Source organism: Meles meles, chromosome 1, assembly GCF_922984935.1.
Source record: "Meles meles chromosome 1, mMelMel3.1 paternal haplotype, whole genome shotgun sequence".
NCBI lineage: Eukaryota > Metazoa > Chordata > Mammalia > Carnivora > Mustelidae > Meles > Meles meles.
In genome coordinates, this window is record NC_060066.1 from 119,172,190 (window position 1) to 119,198,584 (window position 26,395).

The 26,395-nt window shown below is 52.1% G+C and overlaps 1 protein-coding gene across 2 annotated transcripts; it reads right to left on the reverse strand.

The window, feature by feature from the left end:
* Positions 1–138: 138 nt before the first annotated feature.
* On the reverse strand, positions 139–25,622 carry MOV10 (Mov10 RISC complex RNA helicase). 2 transcript variants are annotated; one of them, XM_046005526.1, is made up of 21 exons: positions 24,587–25,622; positions 22,715–22,906; positions 9,897–10,100; positions 9,427–9,662; positions 8,985–9,243; positions 8,016–8,150; positions 7,232–7,400; positions 6,145–6,299; positions 5,696–5,872; positions 5,437–5,584; positions 4,866–5,024; positions 4,501–4,604; positions 4,191–4,288; positions 3,878–4,094; positions 3,004–3,121; positions 2,604–2,795; positions 2,284–2,358; positions 1,365–1,490; positions 1,195–1,283; positions 805–926; positions 139–729 (listed from the first exon to the last, which is right to left on the reverse strand). In XM_046005526.1, exons 1-21 carry the CDS (start codon positions 24,631–24,633, stop codon positions 638–640), a joined length of 3,114 nt encoding a protein of 1,037 aa, XP_045861482.1. In that variant the 5' UTR covers positions 24,634–25,622; the 3' UTR covers positions 139–637. The 2 variants fall into 2 exon arrangements, with proteins under 2 accessions (XP_045861482.1, XP_045861492.1); XM_046005536.1 differs by lacking the exon at positions 24,587–25,622 and adding an exon at positions 23,143–23,265.
* Positions 25,623–26,395: the final 773 nt, after the last annotated feature.

Below are 26,395 nucleotides of genomic sequence, written 5' to 3' on the forward strand. Positions count from 1 at the left end.
TTCCTGTCTGTTGCTTCCTGGTCCCTATTTTGGCTGTGAGCCTAGAATCCCATCTCTCCCAAGTTGCTTGCCAGGCTGGCCCCCAGTCTGCAAAGGCAGGACTCCCCAGCAGGCAGGGTGGAGTCTGAGAGCAAAGGATGAGGTCATGCCTGGCTCTGGGCCTCAGAGGCGGGTGAGGGGAGTGGTCTGGAGCAGGGGCTAAACTTAGAAGCCTGTGGGTGGCTTCCTTGCCACCTCCCACTGGGTTTCCGCCCCCTGGATCTGGGGGCTGGGTTCTTCTCTGGCGTGGAGAGGTAAGGCCCTGGGCAGGGTGTGACAGTCCCATCCTCCCCTCTGGGGTCCACTCAGGAAGGCCACAAGGCCAGAGGGGGCCAGGAGACAAGGAGGCTTTTGCATAGAACAAGATTTTTGTTTTCAGTTTTTCTTCCTCCCCCTCCCCCCAATTGTTAGCAGCTTGATGTGTCATTCTCCCCAGCAGGGGAGGGGGTGGAATGGCATGGGTTGTAAACTCCCTCCCCCAGCCTTCCTGTCCTTCGGAGGGGCAGCTTGGCTGGGCTCTGGTTCAGGCTGGGTTCTGGTTCAGGGTCGGGTGGGCGATTAAGGCTTGGGTGGTGTGAGAAGGCTGTCTCCTGTGTCTTCAGAGCTCATTCCTCCACTCTGGCTCTACTTGCAGGGACAGGCCATCTTCTCCCTCCCGCTCCTGGGGGAGGTAGTCGTGACTTTGGGGCCCTAGGAAAAAAAAGAGGTGAGCCCATCTTCCTTAGCTCCTCCCCTTGCGCTGTCCCCTACCTGGCCCCGCCGTACCTGAGGTAGAGGGCCTGAGCTTGCTCAGGCCTTGGAGCAAGTTCTGTCCCTGCTGCAGGTCCAGTTTGGCAGGGAAGGGGCACCCAGTGTACCCCCCGTTTTCTTTACAGAACTCCAGGAATCTGTGGGGTACAGGGACATTCACACACACGGAGCTGTGCAGGCCTGGCCGAGTCACGGCTTTGGTCCTACTATACTGGCCTGTGCCTCTGGGCGAGCAGCTTATCCTCGGTGAGGCAACTTAAAGGGGGGTACTGAGGACCACCAGATGAACCCACTGAACAGACCTGAGGATTAACTGAGCCATAAGGAGGTGCTTAATACAGCTGCACCTGCCCCAGGCTGGGGGTGGTGGCTCCCGAGAGGGATTATGGGGGCGTGAATGCTCACACTTTCCAGTCAGGGTCATGGCCCAGGAGGAGTGGGTTGCCCACCACGATGAGCAAAGCTTTGGCCCGGGTCACAGCCACGTTGAACCTCTGGAAGGAGGGAGTGCTAGGGTTAGAGGAGGGAAGGACCTGAAGGAAGGAATCGTTCACACCGGCCACCAGCCCTCAAACCTTGGGGTTCTTAAGGAAACCGAGGTTAAAGTCCAGATCCAGCTGCACGAAGCTCTGGCTGCTCCGCACGGTGGAGATGAGGATGACGCTGCGTTCCTGGCCTTGGAACTCTTCCACGGAGCCCACCTGGAGGGTGAGAGACAGGGCCTGCAACCTGGGGCTCGCAGAGGAAATCGAGGGCCACGCCCTCTCCTCAAGGAGCCTGAGCACCAAGGCAAGTGCAGAGACATCCTGGGCCTGTGTCACAGTGGAGGGACTGAGCAGGAAAGAGAGCATGAAGATTGCCCTGGAAGCTGAAACCTGAAGGGGGAGTCCAGATAAAGGGGTGCAGGCTAGAAGGGTTCTCAGCCAAGAAACAGAGCTGCGAGGACTTGGTAACCCTAGAGCAGTGGTTTTCCAACTTCCCGAAAAACAACCGCTAAGTACTTATAGACAAACTGGAGGCCTTTAAACCTTTAAGCACCAGTTTTCCACCCTGGCCACATGCTAGATCACCTGAGGAGCCATAAAAAAAGGGCCATGCCAGCAGGCCAGGTGTGGCTCTGGCACCAGCTGCTAAAAGCTTTCCAGGTGATTCTTATCTGCAGCCAGGGGCAAGGACCGCCACCTGAAGAGTCAAGGTGCAGACTCACTCATAGCGTGGGAATGGAGAGCGAGGCACACCACCACATGACGGGGCAGGCAGGCTGGGAGTTGGGACTCAGGGCAGAGGTCTCAGACAGCCTGCAGCTAAGAATCAAGAATCTGCTGGGGTGCTTCTTGGTCCCAGCCCAGGAGGACAAGCCAACAAGCTTGGATCTGCAGGAGTGAGGGCCAGGGTGAGCCCCCTTGGGTCTCAGGCAGTGAGTGTGGGGCGCCTGGGGAGGTCTCTGGAAGTGGAGGGGAAGTGCGGGGAGGGTGAAACAGTGGTGAGTGTCACCTTCAAGTCTTTGATGTCATCCAGTCCCCGAAGCTCCTTGTCAAGTCTGGTGATGCAATGACGGATTTTTTCCACCTGGAAGATGGGGACAGGTTCCTTTCTTTCATGCCATTACCCCAGTGCAAGAGGGAGCCAGGCAGGAGGCCAGGGAGCTGGGGGGCAAAGAGGGAGGGACAGCTGACCTCAGCAGAGCTCAGCAGAGGCCTGAGCTCCTGGAACCTCCATCTAGTGGTCTGGCTATGGAGGAGGTATGGTCTAGTTGTGGGAGCGGGGGGGTGGAGGGGAGGTGTCACACCCTCAACAGGAACTGAAGGCCTGACCTGCTTCCGATAGGGAGAGATGACGCCCACACTTCGGGGGCTCAGGCGGGCTTTGCCCTTCTTAGAGGAGGGGGCCAGGAGCAGCTTCAGGTAGGAGGTCACTGTGGCAGCCTCTTCCGGGTTGAAGAAGGATGGACTGTTGCCCTCACGCTCGTCCTTGCCCATTACGCCGTGAAAGATGATAGGAAAGCCCTGGATAAGGGGTCAGAGGAAACCTTCAGCCAGACCACCTGTGTCCCTTCTCTCCCAGCCCCACACCCACCCAGGGAATGTGGGATACGGGCCAAGGGGACAAAGCCTGTGACTTTTGCTCAGACTCGCCTCCTACCTTGTACCTTCAGTAGGAGGGAAGCTAGGGTGCAGGGGCGGCAGCCTGAGCCCCTGCCCTGCTCAGCCTCACCTGTCGAGGCAAACCCTCCCAGCGGCAGAAGCGCTCTCGGTCCACAACGTCAGCACAGGCCTGCAGCTCTCCTTCATAATAGAGTCGGTTAGGAATGTCCAGTATGGTGGGGTGGGACCTGGGAGGCAGGAAGAGGAAGATTACTTCTGCCCCACCCTTGGGGTCCCCCACAGCATCCCCTTGCCGCCCACCCTCTGTGGACGGCAGACTCGCGGGACTACAGTGTGCCACTGGACGCTCTTAATTGCACGAGAGGCAGAACGCAGCAGGGGTGCTAGTCAGAGAGCATCTGGTCCATGGATTTCAGTCAAATTTTAAAAGGAAACCACAAGAAAGGGGGAACCCATCCTCAGGTTTCCATTTTGCCAAGGAAGGACAGTACAAAAACAGTTTTCATCTACTACTGCCATGATTTGATGAAATAACGTGTTAAGTCTGAAAGAAAGAATAACACAACAGCTACCGCTGGGTGAACGCTCAGTGGGACTTAGCGAGGAACTGAGAGCTCAGAGATTCATCTGAGCATTTTAGATGCATGAACTCCTCGACTAAATCAGGTACGGCTCTTTAATCTGACTGAATAAGGATTAGGTTTATGAAAAGCCACACTGTCTGGATTTTCCTGATTTCCCCTCAGACTGCCGGGAGACCAGACAAATCTCCCAATACATGGATAAGCAAACTGCTCTAGAGTGAAGCCACTTGCAAGGTCAGAGCCCGTGAGGAGCAGGGATGGGGCTGGAACGGAGGTCACGGGATGCCCATGGCCCACCCCCAAGCTCTGAGCAGCGTGCCGGTAGGAGCAAGACCCGGGAGGGGATTGCGCGGAGCGGGTGAAGGCGCAGACTGGCAGGCGCGGTGAGGGGCGGGGTACCTGTAGTTGCGCAGCAGCTTGGTTATGAACTGAGGGTCATAGCCACTGGAGCCCTTCTTGTACAGGGTGTTGTAGGTCAGCAGCCGCTCCAGCAGGGAGTAGCCCAGCCCATGCTTCTGGGTCAGCGGGGAGCGCAACACAGGCCCCAGCTGCCTAGGGTCTCCTGCCAGCACCAGCTGCCCTCCCGGATTGTCTGTTTCCTTGACTTCCATCAGCCCTGAGAGGCGGGGTGCCGTGGGGACAAAGTTAAGCAGTGGGTCCGCCCCAGCCCCATGCAGCATGGTTCACACGCAGCCCGCCCCAAACCCCTCACCTGCTATGGCCACCAGACTCTCGGGCTCCATGGAGTGGCCGGCCTCGTCGATGAAGATGTGTGTGAAGTGATCGATGGGAAACTGAGCTGAGACCAGCCTGGGAATCATCAGGCCGACCAGGGGTCACATCCGGGCACCTGACCACCTGACCGAATGCCCACCCAGGCCGGCCCCTCACCCCACTGCCAGGCACCGTTCTTCCCCGGCCCACTACCTCCTTCCTTAACACACACACACACACACACACACACACACACACACACACACACACACACACACACACACACACCCCCCACCCCCCCCCCCCACCTGCTGGCTGTGATAAGCGTGGTAATCAAGACTCGATATTCCTGTAGCTTCTTCTTGGCAGGAAACACATAATCCCCCTTCTTTGGATCCCAGTTACAGCAGGGCTGTGGGGTGCAAAGGGACAGGGGGAAATCAGCCAACTCTGCCCATCCTCACCCTCATGCTGGCTCTGGGTCTCCTAGGCCATTTTCTTCAGCCCCTTGCTTCCCACACAGGGAAACGGAAGGCCCAAGAGGGGTCCCGACCCACCCAAGCTCCCACAGCAAGTATCAGAATCCAGGTAACCTCATTTCCTGGCCCCAGCATCCACCCTGAGCCATACCTAGCACTTGCCGTCCCTCAGCCCGGCACACATCTCCAGGTACCTTGATGTCCTCGGGCACCATGCGGATGTCCCTGCTGGGGGCCAGGAGGCGGTAGATGGAGCTGGGCAGGTGGACCCTGAGCCGCTGACAGAGGAGGTCAGCCCCTGAGTTGGACGGAGCGCAGGCCAGGATGTGGGCTTTGGGCAAGTGTTTCACCACCTGAGGTGGGGAGAAGCACAGTGTGGGAAGCAGTCTCTTTGGCTCCAGAGGGAGGGGTAGTGGAGGGACCTGGTTGTGACTCATGTTGGCATGGGATGGCATTTATGTCCCAGACCTGAGGGAAGCAGTGACCCAAAAGCCAAGTTCTGACCCCTTCCTTCCAACCCCCTGCCCCAAGTCCAAGTCCGCACGTTACTGCTGGAAACCTAGTGTAGTAAATATTCGAGTGTATGATGGCCAAAAAGTGACTGGTGACTCCGAGTCATGGACCCTGCCCAACAATGCTCAGCGGCCATACTGAGTCTCGACGCCAGACAGGGGGTGATCAGGGAGCTGGGAACACCCAAAATCTGAGAGCTGCTCGGTCCCTGGGGACTTCAGTGTAGGCCCTGGGTCTCTGGTCAGGCCCCACCTGCTTGATAGCTTCCACTAGGGTGACAGTCTTGCCAGTGCCTGGAGGCCCAAAGATGATGTAGGGGGCTGGACGGGTAGTGCCCATGACAATGTACTTCATGGCCTGCAGCTGCTCAGGGTTTGACTCCAGACTGCGGTCATACAGCCTGGCAGAAGGGCCGGAAACAGGATGTCAGCTGGTATCCCAGAGGCCTCCCGATTCCATCCCCAATGCCCCACACTCCAAGTGGCCCCAGAGCACCCCTGCCCAGTCTCACTTGAGCTTCACATCCGAGGGCAGCAGCGGGACCCCACGGGAGGCTGTGGGAAAGAGCATGGGCCACAGCGGCCAGCGCCCTGTGAGCTCCAGGGCGCGGTGCTGCACGCGCAGGGGCTGGCGGTTGAAGGTGAAGTTCACCTTGAAGGTCAGCCCATCCACAAAGCGGCTGAGGAGGCTTTGGGAAAGGAGGAGGGGGAAAGAGCTCTGGTTAGAGGCCAGGACGCTCTGCATCTATCCTGATTCCATTCCCACTTTTCAAACAGCCATATGGAAACTGACCCCCACCTCTCCAAAGAGAAGCTGCTACTGAGGCATCTCAGGGCTCCCCCCCAAAGAAAAGCTCTGTCCCCGGGGTCCCACTCATTTCAGGGAAAAACACAGCTGCTGCTCTGGCCTAAGAAATATCTATAGACCCTTCTAGCATCTCAAGGGTCCCCCAATACCCACCTCGTGGAAAAGCTCAGCTTGACACGGTCCAATTCCACCTTATGGACAAAGCCCTTATAGGTGACAGGGTTTTCCTGATGGGTCTCAGAAGACAGAAGTGCAAACAGGTGGTCACCCCGCAGCACTGAGGGGCGACTCTCAGTCACCCCGGGAACCTGTGGGGGAGGGGTGGACACAGGCAAGCTTCTATCCCAGGGATGGCTACTAGGGGGCCCAACCGCCCGGCTCTCCAGACCTCCTCTGAGAGCCAAGGATCTGAGGTGGTGTTGTCCTTCTATCCCAAGACCCCTCCACCTGCCATGGCAGAAGTCTGGGGATGGGCAAGGAGACAAGTCTCCCCAAAATGCCCAGAGAGACTGAGCCCAGCAGTCCTGTTACCATTTCAGGACTTGAGAGCAAGATTCCCAGCCCATCCGTTTGCCCTCTCAGGCAGCTCAGATCCTGCTCTGCCCTTGAAATCTTGCTCAAAATTCAGCTCCATGAGGCTCCTGGGTGGCTCAGTGGGTTAAAGTCTCTGCCTTCGGCTCAGGTCATGATCCCGGGGTCCTGGGATCGAGTCCCGAATCAGGCTTTCTGCTCAGCGGGGAGCCTGCTTCCTACTCTCTCTCTCTCTGCCTGCCTCTCCCCTTACTTGAGATCTCTGTCTGTCAAATAAATAAAATCTAAAACAAACCAACAAAACCCACAACAACTCAGCTCCTGCAGGAATCTTGCCCTGATCATCCCAGCCCCCCTGCCTCTCTTAGCAGGTGTCCTCCTCAGCGCCTGTGTGCAGCACCCAATGCTCACGTGTTACTCTGGGCTTATGTGTACAACGCTCGACATCTGAGAGCTGGACAGGGATCTAAGAATTATCCAGCTCAGCTCTGTACTTTTTGGCTAAGGGAACTAAGGCCCAGAGAGAGCAAGAGACTTGCCCAAGGCCACACAGCTAGTGGTAGCCACGTGTGGACGAAAACCCAGTCCCACCCTCCCCACTGCCCTGCTCTAACAAGACACCATCAGGGACACAGAACAGTGCTCCCTCCTGAGCCTATGGGTTGGCTGACTCAAGTCCACCCTCCCTGCACCAGCCCCGTGCCCTGACCTCCAGGGTGAGCAGCCTCGGGTTCTGGTCCGCAGGGTCCCACGTCATGGGCACCGACTCCAGGTCATAGTGCCGGATGTCATGTTCCATCTGTAGCTCCTCTAGGTGCAGCAGGAGCCGGAGCTTCATCTCGTAGTTCCTCCACTGCAGGCCTGTCTCCAGCTGGGCCCTAGCAGTGCCCGGGGTGGGGGGGGGGGGCGGCACGGAGGTGAAAACAGGACAGGTCAGGCCACCCCCATGCCCAGGAGTGGCCGCCCTCTCCCGTCCAAGGCTCTGGGGCTCTGCGGCTCTGAAAGCACCAGGAATCAGAAGACTAGAAGGGCAGAGAAGCAGCTGGAAGCTCAGAAGCCTCAGCGCACAGAGCCCTGGCTCTACTCCTTCCTTCTAACGCCCCTGCCCCCTACTTCAGACCTGCCTTGGCATCCACACCATGGATGCTACGGCCTGGAACATTCTCCCGCCAAGATGCTCCTGTGACGTACACCCTCGCCTCATTCAAATGTCGTTTTCTGCTCCAATATCACCTTCTCAAAAGAGGCCAGCACTAACTGCCCTTCACAAGACCGCACACACCATCCCTTTCTCTGAAATCGTAGCTACAATAGATGCTCATTTCCCCCCATGGCCATGGGCAAGGCCATCATCACCTTGAATAGTCCCTGGCTCATGCTGCCTGCTCAGTACAGAAACGAAGGAAATGGAACACAGGAGGCTGGGACAGAGCTATGGGGCAGTGCGAAGAGACTGGAAGGCAGCACGAGGGGGGTAGAAGGGTGGCTCTTACTTTATCTCAGCGATCTCTTTTGGGGCAGTGAAGATACTTGTCCCCTGAAGAAGGACGGGGAGCAGCTGTCGGAGGCGAGGGGGAGGGTAGTACGTGCCCAGCGCCATACTCAGCTCCAGGTCATAGCCCTTAGCGCTGCAAATGGGGGGAAGCAGAGTGACCACAAGTCCGAGATCTCGCCCCTTCAGAGTACTGGAGACAGCCCCTCCCCGAAAGATGCAAGAAACTCTTCTAGAAAACTGCTGCTGAAGGGGTCGGCAGCTTTTGCCCCAGGAGGCAGAACTTACTACAACATGAGGCTGCGCATCCCAAAGCTGGACCATTCTTTTTTTGGAAAGAACCATACTTGGAAACATTCAAAAAACACATATTGGGGGGGACGCCTAGGTGGTTCAGTGGGTTAAGCCTCTGCCTTTGGCTCAGGTCATGATCTCAGGGTCCTGTGATTGAGCCCCACATCGGGCTCTCTGCTCAGCAGGGAGCCTTCTTCCCTGTCTCTCTCTGCCTACTAGTGATCTCTTTCTCTGTCAAATAAATAAATAAAATCTTTAAAAATAAAGAGATAAAGAAAGGAAGAGAGAAAGGGCACGGGTTCCTTTGCGGGTGAAGTGTTCTAAAACGGATCATGGTGTTAGTGGGCCGTATCTGTGAATATACTGAGAACCTGAACTGTGTAATTTAAATGGGTGAATTGTACAGTATGTGAATTATCTCCACAAAGCTATAAAAGGGAGAGAGAGAGGTCTACCACAGGCTGCCTAACAATCCATCATGCGACAGAAAATGCTTAGCATTTTTTCAGGGTCACCTGAAACTTTCTTCCCCGACAGAAAAGGTCTCTGAGGCCCAGAGGAGTTACAAACTCACTTGGGAAAGGGGCCCTGGCTCGGGCTCTGGGCTCTTCCCATGGGCCCCCACTGTCTTGCCGGGCACCCCAGCCTGGACTGGGTTGGAGGGGAAAGGCGTTACCGATCAGGTCTCTCTCCTTCCTCTATCCGGCTGGTCACTACAGGGTTTCCAGTGATCCGGGTCCGCTTGAACGGAGTCGTGGGCTTCAACTGCGCAGCCAGGGGACTGTGGGCAACGGCGGCCAAGAATCGGGCGATGTAGAAGGTACCAGCTCCTTCTGAACCCGGCTCCCCGGGGCCCAGCAGCTCCCAGAGCACTGTGGCCGGGAAGTAGCCCACAAAGCTGGTCTTGCAATGGACATGGAGCTCATAGCACTCGCCTGAGGGAGGACAGCAGACTGAGAGGGGACAGGGAAGGGACACTCCCCCAGGAGCCACAGCCCAGGGCAGGAACCATCCCCTTCCCCTCACCCAAGGGACAAGAGCGTGTTTCCCGAGACACTAACTCTTCCCAGGGCAAGCCCCTGTCCACCAAAGGCTTTTTCCTGTGGAAACCCACTCACCAGGGCCCAGCGGGCAGGGCAGCTCTTGTTCTCCATTGTAGAAGGCAAACTGGGGGGTCCGGCAGAGTGGGAAGAGGTGAGTGAGGGTGACAGGCTGAGTTCCTCCGTTCCGAAGCCTCAGGGTCAGCACCTCCTTGCGGTTCAAATCCAGGCGGATAAGGAGCTGCCCATCTCGGGCTTCATGGGGCCCCTGGACTTCCACGTCCACCCCATGTTTCCCGTGAAGATACTCAGCCCTGGGGAGAGTGGGAGTTAAGGCGGGGCTGGGACAGGAGGGCCTAGAACAGGGGAGGCTGGCAAAGTACCAGCTGAGCTCAGGAACCCCACCGCCTCTCCCCAGACCAACTCGCTCCTTCCTCACCCTTCCCTCACTCCTTGAAGGAGGGCGCCTTAGCCCAACCTGAGGCGACCCACTTTTCCCTCAGCCAGACAGATACACCCCCCCCACACACACACCCATACCCACACACCTGTCAAAGAAAATCTTGGCTAGCAGTGACTTGTGGTGTTTGCTGATGTCTGACCCCAGCTTCACTCTCCTCTTTTCTGGGAACCACACGTTGGTCCAGCGGTCGAGTCTGAAGAACCTGACCCGAGTCTTGGTGACGTAGGCCAGATTTGCAATCTTCATTCCATACAGCATGGAGGAGAAGCCAGGGGCAGGGGTCCCAAAGCTGCCGGAAGCAGAGGAGACTGGGAAGTGAGGGAAGGCAGGGGAGCTTGGTGGGGAGGGCAGAAGGGGACGGTGTCTGCGGGTTGCTCTATGTAGGACATACCAGCACTGCTGCGGACCAGGACAGGACCCAGGGACAGAGACTCGGGCCAGGGGGTTCATAGGAATTTTTTAATGTTCTCAGGGAATTCAGTAGGCTTCCCAAGACAAAATATGATTGTTTAAAACAGCAGGTTGTAGACTGTGCATTTCTGAGGAGGAAAGCCCAGTGCTGAGCTAGTGATTTGGGGGACTAAAGAGAGAGACAGAAATGAAGATTTTTGGGGGGGAGGGGGAAGGGAGACTATTTGGAACAGAAAAAAAGATAGCAGCGACCCAGCGGAAAGAGCTGGGGCTAAGGGGAAGCCAACTGAGTGGATTCGGAGGGGTGGACTTGGGGTCCTGCCTGACGGTGGAGGAGGGAGAGAGGGGTCAGAGAGCACAGATGTCCAGAGTGTGTGGGCAAGGTGGCTGATCAGACAGCAGTTTCCACCCGAAGTCAAAGGGTGCAGGTGGAACCCAAGCAGGAAGGGAAAGGATCCTTCTCCAGAGATCAAAGAGCTTGGTTTTGTGCCTAGAGAAGGTGAAGACAGGGAAAACTGGTCAGAAGGACAACAACTTCAAGGTTTAGTGCCTGGAATTCAGTTTAGTCAACACTTACAGAGACCTTTATGTGCCAGGCCCTGAGCTAAGTCCCTGGGGGTTCAAGGAGGCAAAAGACCCAGGCCAGCCTCGAGGAGCCCAGCATAGACTGAACACGTGGATTCCAGTGTGCTGCAGGGGGCGGGGGACGCAGCCAAGGAGGGACACGGAGCCAGGCTGTCCGCAAAGGCTTCCCTGGGGACAGCGGTCTGAACCGAGTACGAATGGGTGACAACCAGGCACAAGAGCTCGGAGTGCAAAGTGCGAGCCGAGGTGGAGGGCTATGTAAGGACAGGTGTTGGGTGAACCTCCCACTCGGCCCCAGGCTGGGTCACCTCGGCCTACTTCACGTCTCAGAGACTTGCTTTCCTCCCCTGTGAAACAGGGATAACGCCAAGTTACCCGGCGGGGTTGCTTTGAGAGACGGGCACTGCGGTGCCCGTCTAGCCAGCGCCTGGCACATAAGGAGATCTCTGTAAGGTGTGCACCGACTAGCATTAGCATCACACACAGCCGGGGAGCACTACCGTGAGAAGGGCGGGGCAGGCGTGGTGGGAGGCAGCAGAGGTGGGCAGGACCAGGTCAGGCAGGTTGGCATGCCAGGCCGGGGAGCCTGGACTTGACCCTGAAGGCCCAGCACCTCCCCTCCTCTCCTGGCAACCAGAAGCCAGGGGGACATCCCCACATGTGACATGTCCAAGATCTGGACCGCTGACCACCCTCCCTCAGTGTGTTCTAGGGAAGGAAAGCAAATGCTCGTTCCTAGGAACCACGGTAAGCCCTACTTGACTGGCAAGGCTAACACAGCATGGTCATCACTAGTGTGTAACGAGATCATTCATGGTCTGGACCGTTCCCTAGTGCCCCCTGCCTGTCACTCTGCCCTTCTCCCTTCTCACCCCAAGCAAATGAGAGTGGTACTATTCGGGAAACTTTGAATCAGCTCTGATTTGTTTTAAAAAGATAGTCAATCATTTCCAAAACATACCAGAAAATGCTCAGTAAGTGGTACCTACTATTATTAGTATTCGTATTAGTAGTAACAGAAGTACTAAGAGTAGCAGTGGTAGTAGGAGTAGTAACAACTTACTTGCAGCCCACAGCAGAGGCTACACTGTGGTTACAGAACCCCCGTGGGTGGTGGGTTTTAAGCAGGGGAGTGGCAAGGTCTTATGTGCATTTCAGATCACTCTGGCACCAGGACTGGTGGATTTGCTGGAGGATTTGCTGGAGGCAAGACTGAAGGCAGGGACACCAGTTAGAAAAAGGCCATTGCAACAGTCCAATTAAAAGATGACAAGGGCCTGCACGAGGTAGTGGTGAGGACAGAAGAGGGGCTCTGCAGATCGGATCATGTATTTAGAATGTGAAATGAGCAGAAGTTGGTGACTGACAGGAGGGGGGAATGGAAGCAGGGAAGAGGGAGGCGTCCCGGACAGTACTCAAATCCATGCCTTGGTTTCCGGGAGCATTCCTGGGATAGGAGGGAAAGACAAGAGAGGAGGAGGAGGACACTGGAGGGCCGACCATGACCTTTGGATTTAGACATGTTCAGTTCGAGATTCCTGGGGTCCAGAGGCAGCTGGCTGCAGGAGTCGGAAACAGAGAACTCAGGCCAAAACCAAGCCTGAGTCCAGACTAACTAATACTCAGGAGTTCCTCGGCGGTCGTTCCAACCACGGAGGTGTGTGGAATCTTCCCAGGGAGCGTGAGTCTTCTGAGAAGAGGCGAGACCAGGAGGACCCAAGGAGGAGGAGAAAACTCCCTGAGAAAGGGAGGAGAATCAGCTGGAAGCCTACAGGCTCAAAGGCTGCCCAGAGGTCCGGTCAAAAAGAGTCAGAAATCAGGAGGAGTCACTGCCATTCCCCAGGGCCCCTCAATAAGTACCCCAGATCGAGCACAGACTCAAATGCCAATGGACGCCAGCTGCATGGGCATCTTCCATACCTGACCCTCTCAGGCACCTGTACAGTCCCCTTTCTGAGCCATCGGCGGAAGAAGGACTCACATGCCCCCCAACTCCACTTGAGGAAACAGTGCAGATACCTAGAGATGCAGTGGGCTCTCAGCATAGTGCCAGGGAGCAAGCTGGGCTCCAAGGGGGCTGCGCAACCCTGAGAGCACAGCCATGCCTCAAAGTGGGGGCAGCCGCTTGCTGTCATCTTCGCACAGCTGTGGCTGGCAGGAAATGGAGGTCCAAGACAGCCAGATCTTCTGGCTTTCAAGAGAAACCCGAATTGCGGCGCCTGGGTGGCTCAGTCGGTTGGGCATCCGACTCCCGGTTTTGGCTCTGATAATCATCTCCTGCTCTGGAGATGGGAGTCCCCCCATGTCAGGCTGCCTGCTCAGCAGGCAGTCTGCTTCCCCTCTGTGCCCCTCTCTCAAATAAATGAAATCTTGAAAAAAGAGAGGGAGAAGCCCAAATCAAAATTTCAGTGTGAAGTCTCCTAGTTTTGGAAACTTCCGCATGGGCACAGGGCCAGGAGGAACTCAACCTTGCAAGTTTTGCAACTTCTGCCCTGGGTACTACCCACCATCTAAGTATTTCTCAAATTACTCCCCAGCCCTATCACCACTCCCCAAATTCCCTTACCCCTGGTCTAAGGCAACAGTCAGAACAAAAACATTTTTTTTCCATCAGAAACTTAGTACATGCTTGTGGGGAAGAAAGTCTCTATTCTTGTATTCTTCATCTAGTCACCCAGATTTCTAGGAAAAAAGATGAACACATCCATCCAAAATGACCAGATGAAAAGATGTTCCAAAGGCAGAGAAATGCAAATTATAGTCAAACCAAGACATCATTTGACTCCTGTTAGACCGACAACAGTGGAAAATCATGAGAGCATGTGAAGAGGGCTCTCACATATTGCTGGCAGAAAGGGGAAGTCCGACCACCTTTTGGGGAACCATTTGGCAATGTCTCTGAACATGTGAAATACAGGTCTCCTTTAACCGAGGAACCGCATTCCTGGGAAGGTGCCCCATAGAAATAAAAGTGCCTGTGTGTAAGGATCTGATTTGGGGCACCGGGGTGGCTCAGTCCTTGAGTGTCTGCGTTTGGTTCAGGTCATGATCCCAGCGTCCTGGGATCGAGTCCCGCATTGGGCTCCCTGCTCAGCGGGAAGCCTGCTTCTCCCTCTCCCACTCCCTCTGCTTGTGTTCCCTCTCTTGGTGTGTCTCTCTGTCAAATAAATAATTTTTAAAAATCTTAAAAAAAAAAAAAGGATCTGATCTGACAATATTTAGAAGACGGCTGACGGCTGAATAAACTGCCAGCACCCACACACGGGAAGCTAGGCAGCGGTGAAAAAGAATCACACCCACCCAGCAATTTAAAAGGCCAACAACACCAAATGTGGGTGAGGATACGGACACACCAGCACACTCCTGCATTGTCAGCTGGAGTAGAAACTGGTGTAATCACTTTGGAAAAGGCGCCATTTCGTGTCAAACTAAACATAGGATGCCATGTTCTTATTTTTAACAAAAAGAATATTATGTGTGCAATAAAAATTCCATTAATAAAACCTAGTATAGACCTCGCACTAGTATTTATCCAATAAGTACTTGCTGGGAGAAATGAGTGCTAGGATTAGCAAGTAAATTCAGACTACTTTTTTTTGTTGTTTCATTTTTTGAAGATTTTATTTATTTATTTGACAGAGAGAGAGAGTGAGACAGGCAACACAAACAGGGGGAGTGGGAAAGAGAGAAACAGGCTTCCTGCTGAGCAGAGAGGCCAATGCAGGGCTCCATCCCAGGATCCTGGGATCGTGACCTGAGCTGAAGGCAGACGCTTAACCTCAGAGCCACCCAGGTGCCCCCAGACTATGCTTTTATAGACAGAATAGATCACACTGTGAACACTCAACCATGCGCTGGCAGAGAGTGCTGCTGGGCAGGAGCCTGGAGTGTTACATGTCAGGTGGGACACATGGTCCAGACTTGGACATATATATAATTATATAATATTACATACCATTATAAATGTGATAAGTATATAATTTACGTACTCCTTTACATATACTGTCCAAACTTGAACACACATACAATATATAAATATACTAGGGCGCCTGGGTGGCTCAATGGGTTAAAGCCTCTGCCTTCAGCTCAGGTCATGATCTCAGGATCCTGGGATGGAGCCCCACATCGGGCTCTCTGCTTGGCGGGGAGCCTGCTTCCCTCTCTCTGCCTGCCTCTCTGCCTACTTGTGATCTCTGTCTGTCAAATAAATAAATAAAATCTTAAAAAAAAAACACGAATAAGTTCACATTTAAATAAATATAATATATATAAATGGAGGCAGGGAGTAGAAGGAAGTGAAATAAAATGCATGAAGACCAAGCCCCAGCCACTCTACTTTTAGATGACTACGTACATTTGAAATTATTGTTATAAGCCAAAAGAGTAAATTATGTCTGACTTAAGTGATAAGACCTATTTATCAGTAACTTGCATGAAGTTGAGAAATGGGCTCAGGAAACGGGCAGGAAGTAGGGAAGGCTCAGCAGCCCGACCCTAGACAAGGTCACAACAGAAGATGAGTCCGGGAAATTTTGCTGCCAACCACCAAAAAAGAGGTCAAGCAGCTTGCCTAAGATTTAAAAACAATAAACACGTATCTACCCTGTGATCCAGCAAGTCTCCCAGGTACATCCCCAAGTGAAATGTACAACAATGTTCACAGCGATTTTATTCAACATGGCCCCAAACCCTAAGCAGGGTCCACAAACAGGAGAACAGAGGAACAAACTGTGATTTGTATTCAGACGCAGTATAGTGCACTCAGTGATAAAAAGAAGCTGGCGATGAACACAGCACGGATGAATCTCAAAAACATGGTGCCGAGGGCAGCCAGGCTGGCTCAGCTGACAGAGCTGGCCACTCGTTAGCTTGAGGTCGTGAGTTCGCACCCCATGGATGGGGTAGAGTTTACTTAAAACAAACAAAACATTATGCTGAGTGAAAGGTGGCTTTCACAGGTGTGCGTACCTGGGGTGCCTCTTGGTTTCTGCTCAGGTCAGGATCTCAGGGTTCTGAGACAGGGGCGTGCTCAGCAGGCTCAGCAGGAAGTCCACTGGAGATTCTCCCTCTCCCTCTGCCCCCCTTCTCAGATAAATAAATCTTTTTAAAAAAAACCACAAAACCCCCCACCCCCACCCCAAGTGCATACCACTTGATCCATTAAATGAAGTTCCAGACAAGCACACACACACACACACAAAATCAAGAGTGGTTTCCTCTGGGTGGGTAAGGATGAGGACCCACCAAGAAAGATGGGGGAAACTTTGGGGGTGATGTCATATTCTATGTCCTGACAGGGACCACACATGATGTATGGATTTGTTAAAACTCATAGAATGGTGCAATTAAAATGCGTCCATTTCACAGTCTGTAAGTTTCACTTAAATTTTGAACTCTTACAGTTAATAATCATCATGCTGAAGTCTTTGGGGTGAGGGGCACTGAAGTCTGTAACTTACATAGAAATGCACTGAAAACACTAAGATGGACTGATGGGCAAGTGTGCAAAATACTAATTAAGAAATCTAGGTGGGGGTATCTGTGTGTTCGCTATACAATCATTTCAACTTTTCTTTATGTTTGAAGTTTGTCATTAATAAAATGTTGGGGAGGGGCGCCTGGGTGGCTCAGTTGTTAAGAACCTGCCTTCGGCTCAAGTCATGATCCCAGGGTCCTGGGATTGGGTCCCACATCAGGCTCCCTGGTTATTTTTAAAAAATAAAATAAAATAAAAATTAAATTAAATTAAATGTTGAGGAAAAAATTCCAATGATGTATTAGAGGTCTACACTAGATCAGGAAGGATTTCTGTGATGTATTGTTGAGTAAGAAAAGCAGAATATGGAAAATGCATACACCATGATCCTTTTTATTTATTTGTCTGTTTACTTTTTGAAGATTTTATTTATTTGACAGAGATAGATGCAGTGAGAGGCGCAACACACGAGAGAATGTTAGAGCAGAGGGGAGAGGGAGAAGCAGGCTCCCTGCTGAGGAGGGAGCCAGATGTGGGGCTTGATCCCAGGACCCTGGGATCATGACCTGAGCGGAAGGTAGCCGCTTAATGACTGAGCCTCCCAGGTGCCCCAGCATCACCCTTTTTAAATAAAACAACCCAAAGAACACCCTGGTTCATAACATGAGTTTTCTGAGCATGGGACAGAAAGTGGAAACGGAGGTGGGATGCTGATGTGGGGCAGGACCCACAATAAACAAGGACACATTATAATGATCCTGGGGGGGGTGCAAACCGACAGAGGTGAGATGTAAGTATGGGTTCATAAAGAGATAAATGATGGGGTGGACACCCAAAGGATCAAAAAGCTTCTGAACAACACAAATGTGTAACACAGAGCATTAAGGGTCCTCTCTCCCAAATACCAATTAAACTGTTTGATGTGTAATTTTTCTATATCTACTTTTTTGTATAGACTTTAAAAAAAAAGATTTTATTTATTTATTTGACAGAGAGAGCTCGTGCACAAGCACTGGGAGCAGCAGGCAGAGGGAGAGGCAGGCTCCCCGCCGAGCAGGGAGCCCGATGTGGGACCAGGCACCCCAGTAGGCTCCACACCCAACGCCGGGTTTGAACTCACCACCCTGAGATCAACATCTGAGGTCAGGGGCGCCTGGATGGCCCATTGGGTTAAGCATCTGCCTTCAACTCAGGTTATGATCCCAGGCCCTGGAATGGAGCCCCCAAATCAGGCTTCCTGCTCAGCGGAGAGCCTTCTTCTCCCTCTATGCCTCCACCTGCTAATGCTCTGTGGCCTTCTCTCTCAAATAAGTAAAATCTCCCCCCCCCCCCCAAAAAAGACCTGAGATCAAGATTTGGACACTCCACCGACTGAGCCACTCAGGTATCCCAAAGACTTTTTAAGCACACAAGTTTTTCCTGTGTGCTGCACACATTCTCCTACAACAGACTTCTTCCACCACCATGGACGGACATCCTTCTCAGACATTCTACCAAGCTGCCTCGCTCATTTCGGATGGCTGCAAAGGACAGCATGGTATGAAAGCGGGTGGTGTATTTCACTATTTGTCCAGTGATAGACAGCTAGGCACCTACAATTCCTGGCTATTTCAAATGTTTTAACAACCATCCATGCACAAAAACTCTTGTAGGAAGTTTATGGGACAAATGCCTTCGAAGTAGATCTTCTGGGTCAAACAGAATGACTCTATACACCTTCGGAAAGTTCTGTCACATTATCCTCTAAATGGGTTGTATAAACTTAATATCATCACTGACAAGTATTTAAGAATACCCTTTTCCCAGGCCCTAACATCAGAAATCTTCAATCTTCTCAACTTTTGACAATCTGATGACCAACAACAACAAAAAAAGTATCTTGCTTAAATCTGCATTTCCCCGGATCACTGACACAGTCGAGGACCTTTCCTTCCGTTGGTTAGTCATTTGCGTTTCTTCCCCTAAACCAACAGGAGTTACCACCAAACACAAATTTGGATCATGCCCCTCCTCCATGACTCCGCCATCTACAAGATGGCGTCAAACCTTTTAAGGCGGTGTACTTGGATCCTCTTCGGAACAAGCACACTGCACACACAAAACAACAACAACAGGAAACATTTACTGAACACTCCTGTTTGCCGTCTCAAGTCCCTGCATGCATTATCTCATTTAATCCTCACAACCAAGTACCGACTATTATCACCCCATTTTAGAGAAGACAGTACTGAGGCACAGGTCCTCCTGTCAACCCCCCTCCACCGTACCTCGGCCATTCCCAACTATCTGGATCATTCTCCAGACTTCCCTGTCCCCATGGGCATCCTCAGTCTGTAATGCCCTGCCCTTGGCCCCTGTCATTTGTTTGGTGAACAATAACAAATCTTTCTAGATGCGGTGCAGGAAAAAGTAGCTAGAGGAATGGCATTTCAGAACAAAATATCAAAACTGGCAGCGATCTTAAAGGGACATGTAGTTCTGTGTTTTTACCAACTGTGAGTTGCAACTCTCATTAGTGGGTCAAGACCAGGATTTTTATAAAACTGAAGTAGAAAAGGACAAAAAAAAAAAACAACCAAAAAACAAACCAGAGGGCACAGGGAGTGAGGCTCTTTATTGTTTAAAGGACACACATTGTCCTGTGAAAGCAGAATATCCCAGGCTCCGTAGCAGAATGTATTCTTTCCTGCTGATACAGGTCTAACTACCCAGTTATTCTCCACGCAGGAAGCCAGAGGGATCTTTCTAAAACCCTGAATCCATCAACTCCTACTTTGAAACTTTCTGTGCTTTCCTATTTCTGCTAGGATTAAAAATAAGCAAACAAACAAGGCCTCTCTGGCAGCTGGCAAGGTCCTGCCCCATGGAGCCCTTGCCTCCCTCTGGCCTCCGGTCACAGTCACTGAGTTCACTCTAAGGTCGTGAGGGTGCTACTCCCTCAGGGTCTGGAATGCTGTCCCCTTCCCCCTTGGCGTCCGTGAACTCCCGTTTATCTTCCGAGATTAGGTTCCAACATCACTTTCTCCCAGAAACCTCTCATTCCTAGACCAGGTCAGGTCTCCGAGATCCACACTCCCGTCGCGTCCTGGACCTTTTGTTCCAAATACTTACCATGACCGTAATTAAATAAGGACGTTTCATAGCCGCCGCCTTCCTTAGGTTCCTTCTGTGCATCTACAGCCACTTGCACAGTTTTGCTTTGCTCACAGGAGGTATCCAGCCAAGATTTGTTGAAAAAAAAAAAGGATGAGTCTCCTGCCCAAGGCGAGAGCACTCTTCTCTGGAAACTTCTTGGGACACCCCCTCATTCCTCATTCCAGCCATCACTGGAGTAATGACAGCTACCACTTCCAGAGCCCACGTAACAGGCTATGCAAGGTAAAGGCTTTACCTAGGATAGCTCATTCTGGCCTCACCCATGCCCGAGAGGACGACATTCTTTTATGCACGTTCACAGCAAAATTTAGATAGTGGTTCAAAGTCCAGTGCAAAACTCAGAAGTGGCCCAAGCAAGATCTGAACTCCAGCTATCCATCTCGACTATCCCAGCCCCTGCAGTATTCTGTGACATTTGTCTCCACATCTGCCACGGCCCCCCACCCACCAGACTATGATCAGAGGCAGGAACCAAGGCAGAGTCTCATTAAACCTATCTGCTAAATAATGAATGATGGGAAAAAGCAGAAAGTTGGCCGCAGAGCATCACAACATCCTGAAATAATCCAGCTGGATGGGATGCACCCCTCCCAGCAGAGGAAATCTCCCCGAGACCTCCTGACAGGGGGTGGTGACTGCCTATGTTTCTCCGGCAGCCCACCCTCTCCAAGATCAACTCTAGATCCACTCGACTTACTAATTCAATGACATGCTCCCAGGACTTACAGAGGGTCTACTCCCTACCTGGTTCTAGGCTGGGGTCAGAGGGAAGGTGCCAATGTGACAAAAAGTCTGTTCCAGTCTTCTGACAGTGTGGTTGGGGAGCCGGCCACAGACCAGCTCCAACACAACACAAGGGAGTGTACCGGGCTACATAACCTGGCTGTGAAGAATGAGCTCGGAGAGCAGCAGTGAATTCCCACTGGGAGGAAGAGGGCTGATGTCACAGCATTCCAGCCTGGGTTTAAAGGATGCGCTAATAAAGATCTCTCTAATCGTAACAAATCTCCAGCCACCGGGGCGTGGGGAGGTAGGGGGGCATGTTGAATGAACCTAGTTCTGCCTTCTGGAGGGGGAGGGAGGTATAATCCTCTCCACCAAGACTGTCTTCAAAATTCAAAGATTACTACCTTGTTCTCTCCACTGTCTCTTTTCAGAGCACAACATTTCTCCAGTTTTTAAGTATCTTTACACCCAACAGGAAGTTTGAATCCTATCAAGAGTGGCACGCTCTACCAACTTGCTAGCCAGGTGCCCCTCCCCCCGCCTTTTTTTAAACTAGGTCTCATGACAGAATATGAATAAACACAGAATCTTCCTCTCCTCTCCCTCAGAGAACTAAGACTACCTCAGGCCTTCAAATCCAAGGCCAAAGCCAAGGTCACTGTCACCTTCTCCAGCAAATTTCCCTAATTACAGAGGAGTGGAACCTATTTGCATAAGAAAACACAAAATTCCCTAATAATGACAGGGGAATGGTACCTTATTGGCAAAACAAATGCATATAGTAAAATTACTTCTGAAACCCCTTATAATTCATCCACAGTGTGCGTTACTTTTGGTTTTCCATATATGCCGTCAGGCAGAGCCTGTGTTTCCCCAGGACTGGAACACACTGCCTAGCTTTGGTTTAGAGCTGATAAAAGACTCTCTCCTTGACCCAACTTTAGTCTGGTTCCTCTGAACCCCTTCTCCATTAGGCCTCAACCTTGTCCCCCACCCCTTAATGTGTCTTCTTAGTAATCTCCCATCCAATGACCCCTCTCTCTGCTGCTGGCTATCAATTTCCAGCTGTCTTTGCTGGGTTGGGAGCAGAGCTCCCTCTCCCACACAATACCGCAATAGTGTTAAATAAAGCCTTCTCCACTGGTCTACCAAGCATCCAAAATAATACATTAACAAAGGCCAGAAGAAATAGCTGACTTGTGTTCAGCGCCAGACGGTCCTTGTATTTCATGAACACAGGTGAATTCAGAGATGTTAAGGGCTGATGTCTCGATAGTCACTGTTCTTTCCTTCCTTCTCTTCAGCAGGTTTCTTTTCTCTATTATATTTCTCTCCTTATTTGACCATTTATGATGGTATACGGTATGCACGCATACTCCATGCCTATTACAGCCCCGTGCATTTTCCCTCTCTGTCCCCCACAGTGCCCAGCACAGGTTGAGGGCATAAACAGGTCATAATCGCTGCCCCTTCCTCAGATGTTGCTGGAGCCTGTTAATGTCCCTCTTAAAACGTGACACTCATTACTAAAAACAAACCAAACCCAGATATGATCTGGTCAATATGGAGAGTCACTACGTCCTCCCCCAACCCCAAACCACACTTCTATTAACACAGTCTAACACTTCTTTGACTCCTTCAGCAGCCACACTGGCCTTATGGTCTGTTAAAACCCAGAGCCTTTTTCAGGAGGTCGGTTATGAAGCCGACATCCCCGCCGCCCTGTAGTTATTTGTGTAAGTCTTCACATTTATCCCTGTTAAATCGTGTCGTGGTTTTTCGGCCCAAGGCTGCAGCCTGTTGATAGGTGTTTGGGAAGCACAATTCGGTGGTTTGCCAGAGAGAAGTGTCTGATTTTCACTTAGATGCTAACAGGAAAAGGGGACCAAACAGCCTGCAGCCACAGGGTGAGAAGGGCCTCCAGGAGGCTGGCCCTGGGTCTCCATGGAGAAGCCACAGGTGCTAATGGAGATTTGGTACGCACGTAGTTTGCGCCCTCTTCTTCTTTGCGGAGCTGCCTGAGATTCTCCCTCCGAACCCGGGTCTCCTCCGCTCCCCGGGATAGCGGACCCCCTCCGCAGCAGCCCCTCGACAGCGGGGCGGGGGTCCCCGCAGAGCCCGCGCCAGGGCCGCCCGCCAGCGGCAGGCAGCTCCCTCCCGCGGTCCCGCGATGCCTGGGTCCCCCACTCCCTGCCGAGCTCCCCTCCCCCCACGCCGAGCGCCCCCCCAACCCCGCGAGCGGAGCGTGAGCGCGGGATCCCGCTCCCCGCCCGGCGCCCGGGCCGCCGGGGGGCGCGGGCTGCGCGGGAGGCTCTGCGCGGGGACCGGGTGCAGGGGCCCGGCCGGGCAGAGCGGGCGGGCTTCGGGCGGCGCTGGCGGGGCGTGGGCACGGCGCGGGAGGGGAGGTCTGCGCCGCCCCGGGACCGGCTTGGGCCACTGGGGAAGCTGCGTCCCTCTGCGCCCGGGGGCGGGAAGGGTGGCCCCGCGGCGGGGGTCGCGGCGGCGAGCTGGGCCCGCGAATCTGCGCCGGGGAGTGGGCCGGCCCGTACCTGATCTTGAAATCCCAGTTATAAACGGTCCGCAGCCGCTCGCGATCTGTCTCCATGTCCAGTCCTCGATCGACCAGGAAACTCTCGAAGCACTGGCCCGTCTCCCGGAGCTGCCGGCAGCTGAACTTACTGGGCATCGCGGCGGCGGCGGCGGCGGCTGCGGCCCAGGCAAGAGGGTCCGTGGAAATGAAACTGAAAGTCGCCGCCGCGGATGTAAGTTGGCGGCCCTGGGATGCGGGTGCAGCAGGGGGGAAGCCCCCTAACTCTGATCCCTGGTCCTGCAAGCTCCCTTCGCCCCACCAGGCTTCCCTCCTCTGTTCTTTTCCTACCTGAGCCTTCCCTTCGGTCTCTCCGTTCTATCCCCTCCCCCTCCTCCCATTAACTCTTTCCTAAGGAGTCTGACCCCTCCCTCAGGGCCCTCCCCTTACCCCAAGCTCCCTCCCCTGGCTTCTGGCCAGAATCCGAACTTGGCTACCGCCTGGGGCCCCCTGAGCTGCCCTGGAGGACTTCCGAGCCTCAGCTAGGGCTACTCCCACGCCCACCCCCCAGGGCCTCGGGACTTATTGAAAAGCAGGCGAGCAAAGGGCAGGGACTGGGACCTGGGTTGGCTGCGACTGGACTGGGGCAGCTCATCCAGCACCTCCCCCAGACTGCTAGGGACAGAAACCAGTACGGAAGCGAGCGGCACGCCCCCCTCCCCCATTCTCCCTCCTCGGGCTTTTCAGACGCTGGGAGGAAGGCGTAAGAGCCAGAGAAGTTCGAGGGAAAGAACCAAGTGTCTCTGAGATAAAGGTGTGTACGTGTGGGAGGGAGGGACAAGGGGCTCCGCCGGCACGAACAGTTACTACTTTTCTCAGACACACAGGTTTCGTTTTAGTGTAAAGGCTGGTGATCCCTGCCCTTGAGCTACGTATTTGGGCACTTAATTGCATTCCAGTCTGTATTGCTCTTTAATTGTTACGAGTATGTAAGCAAGGGTTGCCCCAGACGTCAAAATCTCAGCCTGAGAGCGAGAGGCTCTTCTGCTAGGCAGTAACTGGTTAATTGTTACAGCATCAGTACCAGGAAGAGAAGTAAAAGAGCAGCACTCTTCAGAAGACAAGACTATTAAGACAAACTAAGGGGGGGGGCCTCCCACAATAAACATAAAGTGAACCTCTGCATCTATTTATGCTCCCTAATAACACACACACACACACACACACACACACACACACACACACAGAATGGGGCAAAGATAATAAAAGTTATATAAAATTTTTTTTTAAAAATATTTTATTTATTTGGCAGAGAGAAATCACAACCAGGCAGAGAGGCAGGCAGAGAGAGAGGAGGAAGCAGGCTCCCTGCTGAGCAGAGAGCCCCATGCGGGGCTCGATCCCAGGACCCTGGAATCATGACCCGAGCTGAAGGCAGAGGCTTTAATCCACTGAGCCACCCAGGCGCCCCATAAAAATTTTCTTTAAACAAATATACCAGAGTTCCAAATATATCAAAAGTAGTGTTGTTCTCCGGAGTAATTCCCCGTAGGAGGCCACACGTTGTCTAACCTAGTGCGAGGAACGTCCAGAACCCAGGTCAAGCTCCAGCTGGGCTACTCTTGTGCCTTCTCCCAGGCCAACAACCAACTAAAGCTAGCAATAACAGATTTTAGCAACAGGAAATGCAAAGTCAGTGTGAACCAAAGCTAACGGGAAGGGGAAAACAGGGCAGGGGAAGTTCTGTATTAGAATTTACATCTTAGAAGTTGATTATGCAAAGTAGAGGAAAACTAGGAAAAGGGCCGATTTTACCCTTTTTTTCCCTCCACAATTACCTGCTGAGGTGTGAGTAGGAAAGAGAGGAACCCCTTAAAATCGCCTTGTTACTTACCATTTCAAAAAGGTACCGTACACCACACCCACACTGAATGGCTCCATTCTGATAAGCAGATCTAAGTCCCATTACTTTTGGATACCTAATGCGCACTTCCTCCCTGGTTAGGCCTATCTCGAGATGTTGTCAAAACACGCAAACCGCTATAGGACCGTACCAACTTGAGTAAAAATGTGATGTGATGTGGCTGTGGTTACAATAAAACCTCTCTAAACCAGTTTCATTTAGAAAAGTACACTTCATGTGTTGTAATGATTTTCACACCTGGCTGTCTAGAGGTCTAGAATGGTCTTCTTCCCACCTTTCACATCCAGCTTAGGCTTCACTTCTCGAAACCTTCCCCAAATCCATCTGCACTTGTAAGAGTCAAAAGTGGTTGATTTTTGTATGGGTCCAAAAAACACTGAAGGGTATCTGAAAGTTAACCATTAGAATAGAATAAACCCATAATAGACTCACAAGAGAGCTACTCTGGAGACTATTAAAAGCTCTGTATTTTCTTCATTACTTCTCATTACTTCACAGTTACTTGGGTTCTACGATTCAGCATTTCAATGTCCTCTCAGTTCAGGTATTCCAACTAGACCGTAGTCCTTAAGGCAACTATAAGTCACCTTTCAACTGAATGCTAACATTGGTGAGGCTGTGGCAGGTACAGCCGATCCTCGTTATTTGCAGATTGTGTCTTTTCCAAGTTCACCACCCCTTAAGTGCATTCGAAACCACCAAATTGGTACTTGTGGTACCTTTGTAGTCATTTGTGGACATATGCAGAGTGGCAAAACAAATCTGAGTTGCCCAGTGTAGGTGGTCCTAGCTGAAATGGAACAAGGTGATGTTCTGCCTTCTTGTTTCAGCTCCTTTTATAAACGAATGTCCTTTTCATGGTCTATTTTATGGTGTCATTTCTTGCCTTTGTATTTGTCCTTTTCGTTGATTTCCCTGCTTAAAATAGTCCGCTCGCCTGTGTAGTGGGACAGTGCTGTCTCATGTTCCTAAGCACAATGCTGCAATAGGTCTTAAGAGAGAAAATTCCCTTTGGGTAAGCTTTGTCAGTCACGAGGTATAGTGCTGTTGACTGGGAGGTCAATGTTAATGAATAAACAATGTATATTAAATAAGGTGATTTAAATAGAAACACATATAAAACAAGATCATGTATTGATCTGTTGACCAAGATGTTGTGGCCAGAAGTTCCCAGTAACTTCACCCTGTATTCCCCTAGTAGCAGTTAAGTATTTGCAGACTCAGGGTTTGCGAACAGCCTTACACTTACTGTGAATAAGGAGGATCAACAGTACGTTATGTGTAATAGTGCTCTTTGATACATTGGATTTGAAGAGGTATGAGATTGGTTTCTACCCTCAGCTAAGATCTACCGTCTTTTTTTTTTTTTTTTAAAGATTTTATTTATTTGACAGACAGAGATCACAAGTAGGCAGAGAGGCAGGCAGAGAGAGAGGAGGAAGCAGGCTCCCTGCTGAGCAGAGAGCCCCATGTGGGGCTCGATCCCAGGACCCTGGGATCATGACCTGAGCCGAAGGCAGAGGCTTAACCCACTGAGCCACCCAGGCACCCCAAGATCTACCGTCTTTTTTTTTTTTTTTCTACCGTCTTTTTATATATACTCTGTTCAAGGGAAAATTTTGGCTAGCTCAACTTATCTTATGGGACCATCCAGTTTTGTTCTGTATTTACCAATCCTCCTTTTTCTTTGCTCTTCCAAGCAGTAGGCAGCTTTGCAGTTCTGTATAAAATCATAAAATTATAAATTGACATTCAGATATGTATCAGTCTTTTGTGAGT

Bases quoted from the DNA above. Each gene is read 5' to 3' on its own strand.
- MOV10 (XM_046005526.1), bottom strand. From the start codon at position 24,633: ATGGAGCCATTCAGTGTGGGTGTGGTGTACGGTACCTTTTTGAAATG. The intron at 10,101-22,714 runs GTACGGGCCGGC...TGCTTCCGGCAG, and splicing joins AACTGGGATTTCAAGATCAG to CTTTGGGACCCCTGCCCCTG. The intron at 1,284-1,364 runs GTTTGAGGGCTG...CCCTCCTTCCAG, and splicing joins GTTTCCTTAAGAACCCCAAG to AGGTTCAACGTGGCTGTGAC.